Below are 19,987 nucleotides of genomic sequence, written 5' to 3' on the forward strand. Positions count from 1 at the left end.
AGGCTAAAGACCAAGTAATATTGTTCGAATGGTGCCGAGGTTAGGCGAGGTGAATGAGAGACGGGCAGAATGTGGGCTGATCTGGGTCCTCAGGAAATATACTGAATTGCTAGTTTAGGTTTGGTACAACTGGTCCAGGGCTTTTCTCCGTGGAATGCCAGAGGCTGAGGGATGATCTAGAGATTGTTAGACGTTCAGTAGCTCTTATAGTGTAAGACTTGTTAGCTTTTGTTCAACAATGTTTTACTTTGTAACATCCTGACAAAAACAGCTCCTAGGTCCTTGTTTGCTTTTCCCTGAGATGCATCTCAGGAAGGAGCCCTTGCTTTGGTCCTGAATTAGCAGACGACATTTATGTTGTCTGTTCTGTTTTACATTCTTCGCTTTAAGTTGACCCTTGTGGACGATTTCCTTTGAACACAGCTGATCTGTTGACGGTCTTGAATTGCTTAGGAGGAAGTTGAGAGAGAGATCATTAAACAGGAAGAGAATGTCGACCCTGATTACTGGGAAAAGCTTCTCCGACATCATTATGAGCAGCAACAAGAGGATCTTGCCAGGAACCTGGGTAAAGGCAAACGCATTCGTAAACAAGTCAACTACAATGATGCTTCACAAGAAGACCAAGGTATTTACCTTCACAAAAGAAATGTCTGAAAAATGAAGGGGAAGGGGGTGGGGGTGGGACACATTGGGTTTGAAACCAGTTTGTTTTCTTGTCTTTGAGTTCCTTCCCTTCCCTTCCATTCTATAGTCAATTCAGTGGTTAGCTTCTTGCTCCATCATCACTGCTGGGCCAAAGATTTGTGAAATTGTTCTGTGGCCCCGCACTGCTAGCATGGGTAGCGGGGATGGGGTGAGTTTGGATATGTTACATCGCGCCATTGGACATTTGGAAATCCATTCCCTTTCCTTGAAGCATTTGCCACTTCTGGGATTGGAATCCTTGGAATCGGGGCCCAACCTATCCAACAGCACTACCTTATTCCAAGAAGACTATCTGGGAAAGGGTCCTTTGGCCCCCTTGGTGTGCACAGCCTGGTGTGAACTTTGTTGCCTGTTTGGCCATTCTGAGTGAGTTCAGCTCATTTGTTAGAAGCTGAGGATGAAATTTGTTGGCCAGAGTAGCTGATCTACTCATTACCGGAATGCTCTGGCTTCCCAACCATTGTCAAGGTATCAGCTACTTCACAGATAATTTCTCATCTGAATCTGAAGGATCTGAACTCCTTTAAACCAGCAAAGTTTCTTTTAATGTTTGTGATGTGTGTGCATCATCGCTCTGCACACATGCAACAGGGTCAGGGAATAGCAATCAGACTGATACCTAGTTTAAAGGCTTTAGTTTATCTGTTGTGTACAGAAAGCTGAGGATGAATTTGAAAAAAGCAGACACTGCCAGAGGACTTCATTAAAAGCTGATTGCATAAAGGCTCTAGAATGAGTGGACCAAGTGTGATTTGCTGCAGTTCTTTGAGTAGAGATTGGGGGAGATCCAACAGACAGTTTCTCGGTTTAACAAATGCTGGGAGAGCATTAGACAATATATCAATTTTGTCAGTGGATCACATTCTTGCCTATGGGTCAGGTGGTCATGAGTTCAAGCTGCTGCCAAGTGACTTGAGCCTATAGCCAATGCTTGCACTCTGAATGCAGTACTAAGGGAGTGTTGTACTGCCAGCATTGTTATCTTCCAGATGATTGTAAATCAAAGTCCTTTCTGTTCTGTCAGGTGAGCTTAAAATATCCTGTGGCATGTTGTCAACAAATAATATAATTTTCTTCCCCCTCCTGTGTTCTGGCCAATATACATCTCTCAAACAACATAAGTAAAACAGACATTACTACTGATATCCTGTTGCTGTCTCTGGGATCTTACTGTGTGCAAATTGCTACACTTCAGTAATAATTATCCTTCAAAAAGAGCTTCATTGGCTCTGAAGCATTTTGGAACATTCCAGCGCCATGAAGGATATTGAAGCAATGCAAGTTCTTCCCATCATGGTCACTAGGCTAATGTGGATTTTTTCCAAAAGTTTTCAAATCCTGACTTTGCTTTAATTTAATTTTACCTCAGTAGGTTGTGTGGCTGTAGGCACGAAAGGCTGGGTGCCAAGGTGCTCAGTTGCATTGTGGTGGTATCGGACAGGCTTGATGGGCCAATTGACCTTTGCCCATAGTCCCATTTTGTGTGTTCCTACTCCCACCCATCCTCCCGATCTGTCTGTTCCAGAGTGGCAAGATGACCTTTCAGACAATCAGTCTGAGTACTCTGTCGGGTCAGAAGATGAAGATGAAGACTTTGAGGAGAAGCCTGAAGGTGAGGGCTCATTTCTCATTTGGGAATTGGAATTGTGAGCTGTGTTGGTCCAGAACGCTCAATCCTGAATGTTGTCTTTTCCAGCTGGGAGAAGACAGTCACGGAGGCAGCTTAAGTCGGAAAGAGACAAACCCCTCCCACCCTTACTGGCACGGGTTGGTGGGAATATTGAGGTAAAAATAGTTTCCTCAAACTAATTTCATTGTGATCTTTGAATACGACTACACAAGATTAGATACAGAGTAAAGCCCTCTCTACGTTGTCTCTAAAAACTCCAAGCACAGGTGCAGTACAGGGTTAGATGGAATAAAACTCTCTATTGTCTTTTAAACAGAAAGTAAAGATCTGTCTACCCCTTTAAACTGAATATAGATTGCTCTTTGCTCTGATAAACTAGAAGTAAAGGGAAAGTAAAGTGCCCTCGACACTGTCTCAATAAAATGCTGTTGCAACAGGGATGGTATGGGGCTAAATACGGAGTAAAGCTCTCACTACAATGCCCTTATCTTACATTCCCAGGGCAGGCACAGCACAAGGTTAGTTACAGATTAAAACCTCCTCTACAGTGACTCCAGCAAACACACACACACACACACACACACACAGGGCATGTTGCTAAGCCCAGAACTTTGTCTTTGTCTTTAATTAGGTTTTTTGGGGGCGCAGTAAGGTCATCAAAGGGACATAGAGCTAAGGTGGTTGATTGGAGGAGAAGGTCTAATGGGCTGAATAATCTCTTTCTATTACAACTTCTTGGATGTTTCCTCTGCCTGTTAATAGGCCATTTGCAGACTAGAAAGAAGTGAACATCTCTTCACACAGGACCAGAAAGATGCTCTCAGTCACATTAACTTTATTTCTCCAGGTCAGAGTGAGAAAAAACACAAAAATTGAGAGGGTGTGGACCCTATTGAGTCTGCTCTGAAATTCTGTGGTTGTAGCTGATTTTGAGCTCCACTCTTACGCTTCACAAATCACTTAATTCCCTGGGGAACAAATATCTGACTATTCCAGCCTTAAATGATGGAGATTCCACAATCCTCTGTGGCAAAGAATTCCAAAGATTCACAATGCTTTGAGAGAAGAAATTTCTCTCCTCCTCAATCTTAAGTGCTTGATCCCTCACCCTGAGACCATGCCCCTGTATTTTAGACTTTCCAACCAGTAGAAACAATCTCTCAGTATCCATTCTGCTGAGGTTGCTCAGAATCCTGCATGTTTCAATGGGATCACCACTCATTCTTCTAAAATCCAGAGAACACAGATCCAGTTTACTCCTTTGTCAAAGGACAAGCCCCTAATCCCAGGGAGTGTGCTGCCTCCAATGCAAGTATATTTTTTAAATGCAGAGACAACTGCACACAATACTCCAAATGAGGCCTCACCAAAACGGTACAAGTGTAATAAGACATAACAAACTGTGGAGTTGGAGGAACGCAGCAGACCAGGCAGCATTGGAATTCAGAAATGATAAAAGGGTCCTGACCTGAAACGTCAGCTTTCCTGCTCCTCTGATGCTGCCTGACCTATTGTGTTCCTCCAGCCCCACACTGTTATCTCTGACTTCAAAATCTGCAGTTCTTGCTATCTCAATTGTAATAAGACTTTTATCCCTTTTCTCCAGTCCCTTTGTAACATACCACTTGCCTTCCTAATTGCTTGATGAACCAGTATGCTGATTTTCCAAATACCTCGCATCAGCACAGCCAAGTTTCTTTGAATATCAATGTTTACAAGTTTCACACTGTTTTGAAAAAAAGATTCTGCTTTTCTATTCTTAGTCACTAAACAGAATGATTTACAGATCCCACATGTTACTCCATCTGTTGCTTTGTTGTCCACTAGTCTGTGTGTATATTTTTGCAACCTCTCTGCGTCCTCCCCAAAGATTACTTTTCCACCTAGCTTTGTATCATCAGCAAATGTAGATACATTGCTCTGTCTCTTCATTATTAATATTGATTGTAAATAGCTGAGGCCCCAGCACTGATTCTTGTGGTACTCCACTACTCCCTGCCAGCCAACTTGAAAATGCCCTCTCTGTAAACCAATCCTCTCTCTATCCTAATATATTATCTCTTCTCCCCCCCACCCCCCTCCACCCCCAACCCCATTCTATGAGCCCTTATTGTGTCTGTTAACACTTATGCAGCATACTGAATGCCTTTTGGAAAGCTAGGCATACCGCGTCTGCTGATTTCCTTTATCTACCGTACCAGTTACATTCTCAAAAACTCTAATAAACTTGTCAAGCAGAAGTTTCCTTTCATAAGACCATTTTGACCGGTCTTCTAACAACGCTGTGTTTCTTTAAGCATTGTTCCTTTGGAGGTGGTTGGTCACATACTTGATGCAGATCTAACTCGTTTCATAAGACTGGCAGACAGATATTAAAATCTAAATTTGAACCTTGTTAACAAAAAATGCCAAATTCTGGTCTTAAAAACCCAACTAGCTCATTAATGTCCTTTAGCGAATGAAATGAGTTAGCCACTGCCCTACTCAGGCTGCTGTGGCCATATATGGCTCCACATCCCTGGGGCATTGTTAGCCTCTGTACAGCCTTCTGGGCTTTATTGTTCCTTTTCACTTTTCCTGAGAATCTCGAGGTGGGTGGAGAAACATTGGTGTCCCAAAAGGAGGCAACTTGTGGCAGATTCCTGACTTAAGGCAGGGTCATGTATGGGTTTGGGGGCAGTTAAATTTGGAATATTTACTATCTTTTTTTAAAAACACCAGCTTGCACCATCAGGTCAGTTGCAAAGTAAGACGTCAGGAGTACTGTATTGGATACTTTCCTGTCTCTCCCCACAGCCATGTAATCCTCTAGGTCCAGGATTCAAAACAAGAAAACACTTGGTAAAATTCTTTCACAGATGCCTTAGGCAACGGAAACAAGTCTGGGGTCTCAATAGACTTGTTCTTATTACCTTTTACAGGTATCTTACCGAGAAAAGAGCTCCATTTAGAAATTGTGCTGGAAAGGAGCACACAGCAAAGGCAACATGTTGTAAGAAATGTGATATTATTCCAGGTCGTGTTTAACAAATCCAGAAAGCCCAAATAACCTAAATGGTCAGACATGATGTCAGCATGGAATCTCCTCCCATGAATGAGAAGGATCTTCACTTCCATTAAATTTTGGGAAGACTGAAACTATTGTCCTCAATCCCTGACACACATTTCTCTTCCTACCCACTGAGTCCATGCCTGTCCCTGGTGAATTTCTGAAAATGAACCAGACTCTTCACTACCTTGGTGTCATATTTATCTGAATGACGAGTATTCCCTCCTCTGTAACTCCACCTGACTTCAGCCTGCTTCAACTCATCTGCTTCTTGAAAGCCTTCTCCATGTCTTTTGTTACCTCTGTATATTGAGGCCATCCTAAAACATCCTGCCTGTGACCCAAGCCCTGTTCATCTCTTGCCCTGTCCTTTCAGACCTACATTGTTTTTGACTCTGTTTTCAAAATGCTCCATGGTCTCAACTTTATTAAAGAAAGGTTGTAAGGAGAAGCCTGGAACCTACAGGTCTCATTTCGCTGGGGCGGGGGGAGGAGGAGGAGAAGAGAGGAGGAGAAGAAAGAAAGAAGTATGTTGTTGGAGTAGATTCTGATACATAGGATGTGTGTGCATTTGGGGAGGCGAGGAATGATTAGGGATAGTCTGCATGGTTTTGTGAACAGGAAACCATGTCTCACAAACTTGATTGAGTTTTTTGAGAAAGTGATCAATTTGATTGATGAGGCAGAGCAGTAGACGTTCTTTACATGGACTTTAGTAAGGCCTTTGACAAGGTTCCGCATCATAGACTAATGGTAAAGTTGGATCACATGGGATTCAGGGTGAGCTTCCAATTGGATACAAAATTAGCTTGACGGTAGCAGACACAGGATGGTTGTGGAGGGCCGCTTTTCGAACTGGAGGCCTGTAACCAGCAGTGTTCCCCTGGGATTGGTGCTGGGTCCGCATTTGTATAAACAATTTGGATGAGAAGATGGAACACTGTTTGTAAGTTTGTGGATGACACCAGAATTGGTAGTGTAGTGAGGAAGATAATTGAAGAGTATAAAATGATCTTGATCAATTAGGTTAATGGGCTAAAGAGTGGCAGATGGAGCTTGATTTGGATAAATGTGAGATATTGCGTTTTGGTAAAACAAACAAGGGGAGGATTTACACATTTAATGGTAGGGCCCTGTAGAACAGAGACACCCAGGGGTTCAGATATATAATTCTTTGAAATTTGCATCACAGGTAGACAGGGTGATCAAGAAGGTATTTAGCATGCTTGCCTTCATTGTTTGGACCTTTGCGGGTAGGAGTTGAGTCTTCATGTTGAATTTGTGTGTTGGTGAGGCCTATTCTGGAGTACTGTGTGCAGTTCTGTGCCCAGTTATAGGAAGGATATAATTAAATGGGAGAGGGTTCAGAAAAGATTAACCAGGATGTTGCTGGGAATGGAGTGTTTGAGATCTAAAAGTAACTGGGAATGCTGCGAATTTTTTCACCGGAGCGTAGGCGGTTGAGGAGTGACCTTATAAAGGTTTTAAAATCATGAGGGGCATGGATAGGGTGAGTAGCGTGGGACAGTTGAAAACTAGGGGGCATGTTTTTTTTTGGATTGGTAGGCCTTCTGGCTTGGGAATGTTATTGTGATGGTCTCCAATGAGAGAAGGCCAATGATACTTTGTCCAAGTGTCTTGAGATGTAGGCAGAAGGAGGGGGGGGTGATGGGATGAGGGGACAGGGTATGATTGAGGATTTCTGCACCCGTGATTTCCCCTCGCAGTGATCTTTAATTCTGTCTCTATTCCAGGTTCTTGGATTCAATGCTCGCCAACGTAAAGCCTTTGTTAATGCCATTATGCGCTGGGGGATGCCACCCCAAGATGCCTTCAATTCTCACTGGCTTGTCCGAGATCTTCGGGGCAAGAGTGAGAAGGAGTTCAGGTACATTTCCCATAAACATCTTCCCACCAGTTATGTTTCCCTGTGCCTTCTCATCCTCTATTCCTTTCCTGTCTGCCTGCTGGCGTTTGTGGGGGTGGCGTCCTGGCCAGTCTGGACGGGCAAGCGGATTGCTGGATGGTCTTTGGGCAGATGGATAGGGCTCCCATGTTTGGGTGGACAGGAGTCCTGGACAATCGAGAGAGAGCTGGCCCTGAACTCTGGTCTCCCTTCTGGAAGTTACTGATGTGTGGACAGGCAGTTGGTGTCCTTAAAACCCACCGCCCCCATGCCTGAGACAAAGATGGTCACACACATGGGAGGGGTGTCCGCATCGTGGTCGTGCAGTGACAGCCAGCATTGTGGACCTTTCACCCACTTCACCCTGTGGCCCATGAGAGGATTGTCAAGTTACAAACCCTCTGATCACCCAACTCCCCCTGATTTGAGGAAATGATTTGGTTCTGTTATTTGCCGTGACCATCACATTGAAACACTTTTTCTACTCTTTCCTTCCCTCCCAGAGCCTACGTGTCACTGTTTATGAGACACCTGTGTGAGCCAGGGGCTGATGGATCTGAGACCTTTGCTGATGGTGTCCCTCGGGAAGGGTTGTCCCGGCAACATGTGCTCACCAGGATAGGTGTGATGTCACTGGTACGAAAGAAGGTGGGTAGCAGGAGTTCCTATAGCTCAATGTTCAATTGGGTAATTCTGTTTGCAGGAGCTTTGGGAAGGTTTACTGTGTTAAAGGCGCTATGCAAATACAACTTGTTTTCGGTTCCCCTGTCCTTTTGACACCTCACCCAACCAGACCCAGACATAGCACACTCACAGTGAATGCATTGAGGCTGTCGTGGGATCAATGCCAGTCAGCTGCCTCTCCAGATCACACCCCATCCTGACTTTGGATGGGTAGCTTCATACAGGAATCATACTCTCGGTAAGGGTTGGAGGTGAGAACTGCTTTTTGCTCATGGCGGTGGCATCTAAGTGGGGAGTGGGGAAGGGGAACGGGCATGTGGTGGAAGGGAAGGGAAAGTGGGGGGTGGAAGTGGGCAGGGGTGACCGGAAGTGAGGGTGTTGGTGGACAGAAGAGAGTGCGGAGTGGGCAGAGTGGACGGGGCTGTGTGATCTTCCCTTTTTTGCTCTAGCACTCTGGCCCCTGTCTAACATAGTGTTTGATCAGGGATTTCCTGGCTGGTTTTGTGGCAGCGGAAATTTGGGAAAGCTCTGTTTGTAAAGCTGGTACCTCAATTGTTTGCTTAACAATCTCAGAGATACTAAAGAGAGACTGGCCTTTGTACATCACCCTTAACAATCTCAGGATGTCCCAAAGTATCACTGCAGACAATGAACTATTTTCACTGTTGCACCAGAGAACAAATGAGACTCAATTTATGATGCAGCAGGATCCCAGAAACAGCAGTAAGACACAAAAAGTTAGGTCCTTTGGTGGTATTTGTTGTGGGATAAATATTGAGCAGGCTATTCACTGTACAGCAGAAAAGAACTGGGATTTTCTACAATACCTGTGGGAGGAAGTCTGTTGGTGCTTTGAGATGTAGCCCATGAGATCCAAACACTGCACACCCTTGCTAAGCTGCTGTCTTTCACAATACCAAAATGTTACAGATGTTGGGAGTCTAGATTTAAAACAGAAGACGCTAGATCTGATTAATAATTGTTCTTGGTCATGTTAAAAAGATCTTTACAGAAGCACTGTCATGGTGTGGTGGTGGTGTCCCTGCCTCTGGGCCAGAGGGTCCAGGATGTGATGGCCATGGACATCATAACACGTTCAAAACATAAATTGGTAACAAAATTAAAAGAATATTACAAATTAATATTTTTAAAAATATTAGCTTCATGTAAGAAACAGCCTAAAGTGGCTGCATCTTGTCACTAGTCTGTGTGTGTGAGAGAGAAAGAGAGAGAAAGAGAGAGAAAGAGAGAGAAAGAGAACACAAAATCATGTGACATTGCAAGGTTACATAGTGTGGAGCCGGATGAACACAGCAGGCCATGCAGCGTTGTAGGAGCACAAAAGCTGATATTTCGGGCCTGGACCCTTCATCAGAAAAAGGGGATGGGGAGAGGGTTCTGAAATAAATAGGGAGAGAGGGCGAGGCGGATTGAAGATGGATAGAGGAGAAGATAGGTGCAGAGGAGAGTATAGGTGGGGAGGGGATAGGTCAGTCCGGGGAGGATGGACAGGTCAAGGGGTTGGGATGAGGTTAGTAGGTAGGAAATGGAGTTGTGGCTTGAGGTGGGAGGAGGGGATAGGTGAGAGGAAAACAGGTTAGGCGGGCTGGGACGAGCTGGGCTGGTTTGGGATGCAGTGTGGAGGAGGGGAGATTTTGAAGCTGGTGAAATCATGTTGATATCATTGGGCTGCAGGGTTCCCAAGCGGAATATGAGTTGCTGTTCCTGCAACCTTCGGGTGGCATCATTGTGGCGCTGCAGGAGGCCCAGGATGGACATGTCGTCTGAAGAATGGGAGGGGGAGTTGAAATGGTTTGCGACTGGGAAGTGCAGTTGTTTACTGCAAACCGAGCGGAGGTGTTCTGCAAAGAGGTCTCCAAGCCTCCGCTTGGTTTTCCCAATGTAGAGGAAGCCACACCGTGTACAGCGGATGCAGTATACCACATTGGCGGATGTGCAGGTGAACATCTGCTTGATGTGGAAAGTCATCTTGGGGCCTGGGATGAGGGTGAGGGAGGAGGTGTGGGGGCAAGTGTAGCACTTCCTGCCGTTGCAGGGGAAAGTGTCGGGTGTGGTGGGGTTGGAGGGCAGTGTGGAGCGGACAAGGGAGTTGTGGAGAGTGTGGTCTCTATGGAAGGCAGACAAGGGTGGGGATGGAAAAATGTCTTGGTGGGGACGAATTGTAGATGGCGGAAGTGTTGGAGGATGATGCGTTGTATCCGGAGGTTGGTGGGGTGGTATGTGAGGACTAGGGGGATTCTCTTGGGGCGGTTATTGCAAGGGCGGGTTGTGAGGGATGAGGTGCGGGAAATGCGGGAGATACGGTCGAGGGCGTTCTCGACCGCTGCAGGAGTGAAGTTGCGGCCCTCTTGAACGAGGACATCTGGGATGTGCGGGAGTGGAATGCCTCATCCTGGGAGCAGATGCGGCGGAGGCGAAGGAATTGGGAATAGGGCATGGAATTTTTGCAGGAAGGTGGGTGGGAGGAGGTGTATTCCAGCTAGCTGTGGGAGTCAGTGGGCTTGAAGTGGACATTGGTTTGTAGGTGGTTGCCTGAGATGGAGACAGAAAGGTCCAGGAAGGTATGGGACGTGTTGGAGATGGTCCAGGTGAACTTGACATTGCCTCACTTTCTGCGATAATATAGTCTCATTATCATCTCCCAAGCCAGAAGTGGTTGTTTTATTGTCCAATGCTAAGCAGATTCAGGCACTTCAGTGCTTCCAACATTTCCTGTCTTATTTTAATGGGTTAGAGGCTGTGGAAGATCTTGGGAACAGCCAGGTGGAAGATTTAAGTAGCGGCAAGATAAGGTACAAAAGCAGCAGTTACACCTGGTACTGTCAGTCAGGAGCAGTTACACCCAGGAACATCAACTCCATACTTCCCATGGCATCAGTAATAAAGGGGATGTGTGATTTCATTTTCTTCCCAATGATGTGCAGACCACGTTAATGAAGAAAGGCAGCTTAATGGCATCATTTTTACTAGAAGGCCTTTTGTGATTTTATATTTTTTAGGAGTATGGTTTGTACTTGGGGAGGTGAAGATTGGAATGCTTTCTGCTTCTGGCAATGAGTGTCACCTTTTAAACACACCAGACAATATTAGGTAATAAAATGTGAGGCTGGATGAACACAGCAGGCCAAGCAGCATCTCAGGAGCACAAAAGCTGACGTTTCGGGCCTAGACCCTTCATCAGAGAGGGGGATGGGGGGAGGGAACTGGAATAAATAGGGAGAGAGGGGGAGGCGGACCGAAGATGGAGAGTAAAGAAGATAGGTGGAGAGGGTGTAGGTGGGGAGGTAGGGAGGGGATAGGTCAGTCCAGGGAAGACGGACAGGTCAAGGAGGTGGGATGAGGTTAGTAGGTAGCTGGGGGTGCGGCTTGGGGTGGGAGGAAGGGATGGGTGAGAGGAAGAACCGGTTAGGGAGGCAGAGACAGGTTGGACTGGTTTTGGGATGCAGTGGGTGGGGGGGAAGAGCTGGGCTGGTTGTGTGGTGCAGTGGGGGGAGGGGATGAACTGGGCTGGTTGAGGGATGCAGTGGGGGAAGGGGAGATTTTGAAACTGGTGAAGTCCACATTGATACCATATGGCTGCAGGGTTCCCAGGCGGAATATGAGTTGCTGTTCCTGCAACCTTCGGGTGGCATCATTGTGGCAGTGCAGGAGGCCCATGATGGACATGTCATCAAGAGAATGGGAGGGGGAGTGGAAATGGTTTGCGACTGGGAGGTGCAGTTGTTTGTTGCGAACTGAGCGGAGGTGTTCTGCAAAGCGGTCCCCAAGCTTGGAGGCTTGGGGACCGCTTTGCAGAACACCTCCGCTCAGTTCGCAACAAACAACTGCACCTCCCAGTCGCAAACCATTTCCACTCCCCCTCCCATTCTCTTGATGACATGTCCATCATGGGCCTCCTGCACTGCCACAATGATGCCACCCGAAGGTTGCAGGAACAGCAACTCATATTCCGCCTGGGAACCCTGCAGCCATATGGTATCAATGTGGACTTCACCAGTTTCAAAATCTCCCCTTCCCCCACTGCATCCCTCAACCAGCCCAGTTCATCCCCTCCCCCCACTGCACCACACAACCAGCCCAGCTCTTCCCCCCCACCCACTGCATCCCAAAACCAGTCCAACCTGTCTCTGCCTCCCTAACCGGTTCTTCCTCTCACCCATCCCTTCCTCCCACCCCAAGCCGCACCCCCAGCTACCTACTAACCTCATCCCACCTCCTTGACCTGTCCGTCTTCCCTGGACTGACCTATCCCCTCCCTACCTCCCCACCTACACCCTCTCCACCTATCTTCTTTACTCTCCATCTTCGGTCCGCCTCCCCCTCTCTCCCTATTTATTCCAGTTCCCTCCCCCCATCCCCCTCTCTGATGAAGGGTCTAGGCCCGAAACGTCAGCTTTTGTGCTCCTGAGATGCTGCTTGGCCTGCTGTGTTCATCCAGCCTCACATTTTATTATCTTGGAATCTCCAGCATCTGCAGTTCCCATTATCTCAGACAATATTAGGTACATCAGTTTAGTTAAAATCCCTCTACCCCTGTTCCTGAACACACTCAGAATTAGCCCAACCTCTGATAGTGTGCATTGTTTGACAGTTTTTGATTGAGATTAGTTGGGCAAGTTTTGGGTTTTATTTGGGGGGGCTCATGGTGAATGAGTTGGTTGGATACTTCCCCCATTTTGTTTCATGATGGCTGCAGATTTCAGGTAATCACTTCTTGAACTGAGCTGAATTTGCACCCAGGATCTCGAGTTGAAAGGTCAGTGTTTGACCTCCAGCCCCATTATTTAGTCCTGTTGTGTATCTTTTACTTCTGGTTTCATTTTCCCCTCATTTGTTAAAATTCACCCTTTTTTTTAAAAATAAAAATCTAAGGTGCAGGAGTTTGAATACATCAATGGGAGGTACAGCACGCCGGAGATGGTCCCGGAGCACCCGGAAAACAAGAAACCTGTCGACAGTCTCTCGTCAGATCCCAGTACCCCAGTGGCAGCCAGCCCTGCCTGCCCCCTGCCTGGTACACCAGCCCCAAGTTCCACAGGTGGGTTCAAGAGGGGGCCATGCTCTGTCTTTCTGTAAGTGACAGCGATTATGTTGAATGATGGAACATGTTCAAAGGGGTTGAATACCTACCTTTGGCATTGCAGTAATTGTATATGATCAGATGGCATGTGGGTGTGATCGAATGTGCACCACCCACAAACCTCTAGGTAAGTTAATCATTGTGTGACATGAATAAACTCCCTCATCAATTTTCCTTCCCACTTGATCTTTCTTTTCCTCTTTCTCATGTTCTTTTGTTTGTTTTTTTGTCTTTCTCTCTTCCATTCACTCTCATTCTCTTCTCTCTCTCTGTTTCTCTCTCCCTCTCTGCCTGTCTCTGGCTTGTTTTGCTGTATGTCTACATTCTGTTGCATCCTTTATCTTCAGTCTGTTCAAATTATCAATACCAGGATTGACCTGACATTGTTGGTCTGGATGATGGTTATGTCGCTGGAGTGGGGTTTTATCCCGTTGCCTCTGCTGTCAGAGCTGAGTGGTCTACCCACTGAGTTGGAGCTGACACCTCGTTTCATGTATTTACAGCATTTCTGCCTGGTTTCTACTGAGAGTAGGGACCTGGCAGGAGTCGGGAAGTTGGGAGTGCAGCGGTAGAGGGAAAGAGGTCATTTTGGTGGTGGGTGGGCAAATGGTGTGACCATCACAGTGCCACCTACCTGGGAGGACCGAAGAATACATCAGATGCAAGTTACTAGCCGGCTGATCCCACACCCGGTTCAGTCACATGGGAATGTCCTGATGTGATCCTCCGTCATCTTTAATCTCCCCGTGGTGACTGGGTTTGTGTTGCCTGCTTCGTTTCAGGGGTCCGGTTGCTGGAGTCATCTTGTTCTGTGGATGCTGTAAAAGGTTCACAGATTTGATGTGACTGACAAAATTCTCTTCCCTTTCAGAAAAGAATGGCTGCCGTGTCGAGGGGATGGACGATAAAGAAAGAGAGCAGGAAGAGAAAAGGCTCCCAGAGAATGAGGTAAGTGTTGAAGATGTAAAGTGACGTGAATAAACTTCTGCCTGAAATTTGTGTCAGTGATTCTTTGTTAGAACCTATAGGTGATGGGCTGTTTCACTGGCCATTTGGGATCAGAGCAGATACCTTCCTACTTTAAGTTATTTCGCATGATAATAGAACTCAAAGATGGTGGATTTCATTAGCATTAAACATACAATGATGACAAATTACTGCCAACAGTTACACATGTACATTGGTAATTATACTCCCTGATAATTGGGGTTTCAGGTTCAGACATAATCAAGGCGGCCAAGTGGAATGCTGGCCATTCTATCTAGACGACAGGAGTACATGGTGGCAACGATGCCACCCGATGGTTGCAGGAACAGCATCTCATATTTTGCTTGGGATCTCTGCAGCCCAATGTATCAATGTGGACTTCACAAACTTCAAAATCTCCCCTCCCCCGACCTCATGCCAAAACCAGCCCATCTCGTCATCGCCACCTTGACCTGTCTGTCTTTTTGCCCACCTATCCGCTTCTCCCACCTCCCACTTACTAGCCTCATCCCCGCCTCCTTGACCTGCCAGTCTTCCCTCCCACCCATCTGACCAACCCCCATCCCAGCTCCCTACCTACACTTACCTTTACTGGCTCCATCCCCACCTCCTTGACCTGTCCTCCTCCTCCTCCAGCTATCTGCTCCTTTATTAACTTTCTATCACCACATCCCCCCCCCCCCTCTCTCTCTCTATTTCTATTTCAGAGCCCTTTTCCCCTCCCCCACTTCTGACCAAGGGTCCAGATCTGAAATTTCAGCTATCCTGCTCCTTTGCTGCCAGGCCTGCTGTGTTCATCCAACTCTTTACACCTAGTTATCTCAGACTCCAGGATCGGCAGTTCTTACTATCTCTTACAAGAATGATACCTGGTCTTCCGGGGTTGAGGTATGAGGAGAGATTGTACAAGTTAGGCCTGTTTTCTGTAGATTTTAGCAAGTTAAGGGGTAATCTCATCAAAGTCCTCAATATATTGAGAGGAAAAGACAGGGTAGGTAAAGATAAACTGTTCCCACTAGTTGGGGTTTCTAGAACAAGGGATGTTGCCTGAGAAGTGAGGTTAGATTTTAATAGAGATAAAAACCAAAAGAACTGCGGGTGCTGGAAATCAGAAACAAAAACAGAAATTGCGGGAAAAACTCGGCAGGTTTGGCAGCCTCTTGAGCGAAATCAGAGTGATCCTTCTTAAGCACTGATGGTAGCTAGAAAAAAGTTGGTTTTTAAATGTTGGTTAACAGAGATGTTTGGAAGTACTTCTACTCACCAAAGGGTTGCTGATGTTTGAAACTCTTGTCCACAAACAGCAGTGAATGCAGAATGTTAAATTTATCAATCTTGGCTTTAACATTTTGTTTCAAAAACAAATGAGGGGGGGTGGGTTTTACTTCCCAGTGAGTCTGTACCCAGAGGGCAGTGACCACTTTCGGGAGAGGGAGGGTGGGAGGGCCTCCAGCTGATTAATGTATGTAACATCACTGACTTCTCTCCTGATGTTTTCTTTGCCCCAGGTTCCCAGTGGTGGGAGCATTGCTTCTGTCGCTGAGAAATCTCAAGAAACAGTGGAGAGCAAGAAACAAGTCAGTGAGGCAGGAGCAGGGGAGAAGGGAGAGTCTGAACCACAGGAGCTGGCAACCCCTTCTCAACCTAAAGGTATGAATAAGCGGTGACAGTGCAGGTCTGTCTGATGGTCTGCTGCTGCTGGACATGGGACCCTGACCACAGCATCACAGTTAATATGGTCAGAAGAGGCCATTCGGTCCATTGTGTTTCCTATTAAATCATGATTCAGTGTAACTTTCTTGCCTTTTCTCCAAGCCCCTTGCAACTTGCTTCTTTTCAAATAATCATCCAAAAAACCTCTTGGAATTTCTCAATTGACTCTGCCTCCACCACACACTAGGCCCCAACCACTCATTGTGTGAAAGTGTTTCATCACAATTTTTAAGCATATTTTTAAGGCGAGAGAAGAAAGATTTAAAAAGAACATGAAAGACAATTTTTTTTTTTAAACATAGAACCGTTTGTGTGTGAAATGAACTTCCAGAGAAAGTGGTGGAAGCAGGTACAGTTACAACATCTAAAAGATATATGGATATGTTTATGAATAGGAAAGGTTTGGAGAAATGGGATTAGCTTAGTTTGGGAACGTGATGTGGATTGGTTAGACCACAGGGTCTGTTTCCATACTGCATGATTCTATGATTTGTTACATTTGCAGAAAATGTCAACTCTCTACCCCTTCACTACCCATCCTTATGGGTGGGAACAGTTGCTCCCTGCCAGATTACTCATGGCCTTGAAAACCTCTATTAGATCTCCCCTTCACCACTTTCTCTCCAAGGAAAACAGTCCCAATGTCTCCAGTCCATCCTCATGTTAGAAATTTCTCATCCCTGGCACCATTTTTGTAATTCCCTTCTGTACTGTCTCCAATACATTGACATCCTTTCTGTAATGTGGTCATGTACACACTATTCCACCTGAGGTCTAACGTGTGTTTTGTACATATTCAGCATCCCCTACTGTTGTACTCTCTGCCACTGTTAATAAAGGTGAGGACACTCTCTGCTTCATTACCTACTCTCTCCACTTATCCTACCACCTTCAGTGATTTGTGCACATACCTCCCGGCACCCTCTGCTCCTGCACCCCTTAAGTATTGTACTTCCTTGTTTTTATATTGTCTGTCCATGTTCTTCCAACTAAAATGTACCACCTTACACCACTCTGCCACGCAGCCGCCTATTCCACCAAGTTGTCAATGTCCTTTTGAAAGTTCATGGTTTTCACTGCTTCTGTGTTTCATGTCAATCTGAGATTGTACGCCAAGATCTAGATCATTATGTATCGGAACAACAAGGGTCCCAACTGCAACCCTCGGGGAGCTCCACTAAAATCACTTCTCTAGCTGAAAAAAAAAGACCCACTGATTATTACTGTGCTTCCTTTCCTTCAGCCAATTTTGTATCCACATTGCTACAGTCACGTTTATTGCAGTAAGTGTAACTTTTCTCTTTGTATTGTACACCTTCTGGAAGTCCATGTACACCACATCCAATCGTTTTGTTATTGTAGATCCTTCCTGTTGTCTCTTCAAAAATCTGTAGCAAGCTAGTGAGGCACAGTTTCCCTTTTAAAATTCCATGCTGGCTGCTCCTAAACAACCCTTTTCCATGTCATTACTAATTGTATCCTAACTAATAGAGGCTTCCACTTGCTGGACTTGTTCTTACAATGTCCAGGGTCTATATCTCTGGATACATCCTGGTTGTAGCCTAGATCCTTGAGAAATCTTTGAAGGGGAGGTGGGGTGTCGAATTTAGGGAAGTGAACTGTCTCATGGGGTAAATGAATTGATCGAACTGGTGTAGGTAGTTAATACAGTGAATGGATTGCATTTATATAGTGCCTTCTGCAAGCTGTGAATTTCCCATGGTGCTTTGTACCCAATAAAGTACTATGAGAATACAACAATCAAAGCTGCTAATCTGTGCAGAGCAAATGCGCAAAAATAGTAAAGACTAAATAACCTCTAACTTATGTTGGTCAAGTAAATAAAAACCAAAAGGACTGCAGATGCTGTAAATCAGGAACAAAAACAGAAGTTGCTGGAAAAGCTCAGCAGATATGACAGCATCTGTGAAGAAAAATAATAGTTAACATTTCGGGTCTGGCGACCCTTCCTCAGAATTGGACCAAAATGCCAGGAGAAACTTTCCTGCTTTGCTTCCAAATATTTTCTTGTGATCTTCTTCCTGAGAAGGAAGGCAGGCGATCCCCTGTTTGATCTCTCACCTAAAACAACAGCACCGCAAACTGTGCAGCACTCCCGAATTCATGTGCTTTGGCTGTCAGTTTAGATGCTCATGATTGTGGAATGAGACTTGTCTCTGATTGGAGAGTGGTGTGAGTTGGAGAGCATTGCTCGTTGAGTCACAGCTGGAATCTTATGGTGAGCTGACTGTGGATCGAATCCTCCATTTTTGCTGCCAATTGCTGGCACCTTTTGGGAGGTGGCTGCCTCGACTGGCATCACAGCTTATGACAGCACACAGAGCATCCCAGTGGCTGGCTATCAGCCCAAGTGGGTGGATGGTGGATCGACTGAGGGAATAGCAGGGTGTCTGGGTGGGGAGGGGGAGTTTCTGGCGGTGGTCTCAGTTAAAAAGGATCCTGTGTTGGCAGGTAGCCAGTTTCTCAGTGATTCTCATTGGCTGGATGTCTTTGGAAATGGGATTTATTTTCTGTTTCTCTTGACAGCTGAAGATGTGAACGAGGAGAGAGAGATTGCAGAAACGCTACAGAACGGAGAGATATTAAAAGAAGTGAAAGAGGAAGAAGAGAGAAAAGATCAGTCTAGCAAAGGAAAATTTATGTTCAATATTGCAGATGGTGGTTTCACAGGTGAACCTGGCAGTAACATTGGCACTTACTAAGAAGGATGAAATCTGTATCTGTGTCTCTTGTTGTCCGCTTCACCCCAATCACTCATTGCCCCAGCATCTGCCTGGGACCCCCCCCCACCCCCGATCCTCCTCCTGCTGCTTTCTTCCCCTCCTGCTCTTCCCCGCACCCTTTAACCAAGTGTGTCTGATGACTAGTCATCTTTATTTCAGAGACTGAATTGGCCTGCCCAAGGTGTATGTGGGGAATTGGTGGAGGGGTGGGTTAGGAAACACTGCCCAGGGGGTGGCTCTGTGTGTGTGTGTGTGTGTGTGTGTGTGTGTGTGTGTGTGTGTGTGTGTGTGTGTGTGTGTGTCAGTGCCCCCAGGGTGAGGCACTATGTGAGTTGGAAATTGTAAGATGGCAAATGTAATTCTGAAAACAGTTCAGTGAAGCAGATGGGTTTGTGCAAGAATCGATGATCGTTCTGGTCACCATTATACGGAATGACCTTTATTATGTGGCATTTATTTATAAAACTGAAATTCCACCATCATGTTCTAAATCAGTTCTGATGGATAATCTGTGCTGTTGTTTATTCAGAGTTGCACACGCTTTGGCAGAACGAGGAACGGGCTGCAGTTTCTTCGGGAAAGATCTACGATATCTGGCACAGGAGGCATGACTATTGGCTTCTGGCTGGCATTGTTGCGTATCCTTTCGCTGAGCTGTGGGATTGGCGCAGGGGCAGGGTCAGATTTGAGAGACTGCACTAAAGACCCCAACGTGAACTGTGTCAGGACCCTGAGCGGATGAGGATGACTGTTTAAAATACAGCAGAGAAATAGGCCATTTGGCCCACTTGGTCCAGGCTGTTACTTGTATACTACATGAGCCTGCTCCTTCCCTGGTTTCATTGTCACGTCCTACCTATCTCCATGTCTTCATGTTCTATCAATAAACATTTCCATTCCTTGCTGTTTTCCCCTTACATGCATCCATGTGTTTTCCTCCAAGTTCCATATTCTCACTATTCTCAGGATGAAAACCTTTTTCCTGAATTCCCTGTTGTATTTTTTTGTCGCTTCATTTAAGCGTGCTAGTTCAATTCTTCCATGTAGACAGAAAAATCAGCCCTTGGTTATGATCAAGGACTTTCACCAAGTCACCCCTCATGCAGTTTTCCTGTTTGGTGTAGCTGATGTCATTCCAATATTGTGATGATGTTCTTGTTGCAGCATTTGGGCCAGAGCTGTGCAGGGAATTCCAATCGTGGTCTTCCCAAAGTTCTCCTGGTCATTGACAATGTGCAAAGTATTCTTCACTCACTGTCCCCAGTAAAGTAATACTTTCTTCTGATAGTTACTATGCCCTCCCTTTGACCAGAACAGAGCAGCACCTTACTGGGCACCTAGTATGGGGGAACAGAAACTCATATTGAGGGAGGAGCATCATTTAAAAAGATGAGGACAATATAGAGGGAGTTTTATTCTGTATCTAATCATGTGCTATACCTGTCCTGGGAATGTTTGACAGTGA

General features: G+C 45.8%; 1 protein-coding gene across 2 annotated transcripts in view; it reads left to right on the plus strand.

Moving 5' to 3' along the window:
* chd5 (chromodomain helicase DNA binding protein 5) overlaps positions 1–19,987 on the plus strand; it is an 85,097-nt gene that overhangs the window by 56,761 nt on the left and 8,349 nt on the right. For both annotated transcript variants that reach the window (XR_007250495.2, XM_048561541.2), the window contains exons 24-33: positions 454–628; positions 2,234–2,320; positions 2,405–2,493; positions 7,142–7,275; positions 7,797–7,941; positions 12,871–13,036; positions 13,950–14,026; positions 15,574–15,715; positions 18,326–18,469; positions 19,052–19,160. Coding sequence is in view for 1 of the 2 variants with exons in the window: in XM_048561541.2 (XP_048417498.2) it covers positions 454–628; positions 2,234–2,320; positions 2,405–2,493; positions 7,142–7,275; positions 7,797–7,941; positions 12,871–13,036; positions 13,950–14,026; positions 15,574–15,715; positions 18,326–18,469; positions 19,052–19,160 (1,268 nt within the window). In the remaining variant the exon portion in view is untranslated. The remainder of the gene's footprint in view (positions 1–453; positions 629–2,233; positions 2,321–2,404; positions 2,494–7,141; positions 7,276–7,796; positions 7,942–12,870; positions 13,037–13,949; positions 14,027–15,573; positions 15,716–18,325; positions 18,470–19,051; positions 19,161–19,987) is intronic.

This window comes from Stegostoma tigrinum, chromosome 28 (assembly GCF_030684315.1).
Source record: "Stegostoma tigrinum isolate sSteTig4 chromosome 28, sSteTig4.hap1, whole genome shotgun sequence".
Taxonomy (NCBI): Eukaryota; Metazoa; Chordata; class Chondrichthyes; order Orectolobiformes; family Stegostomatidae; genus Stegostoma; species Stegostoma tigrinum.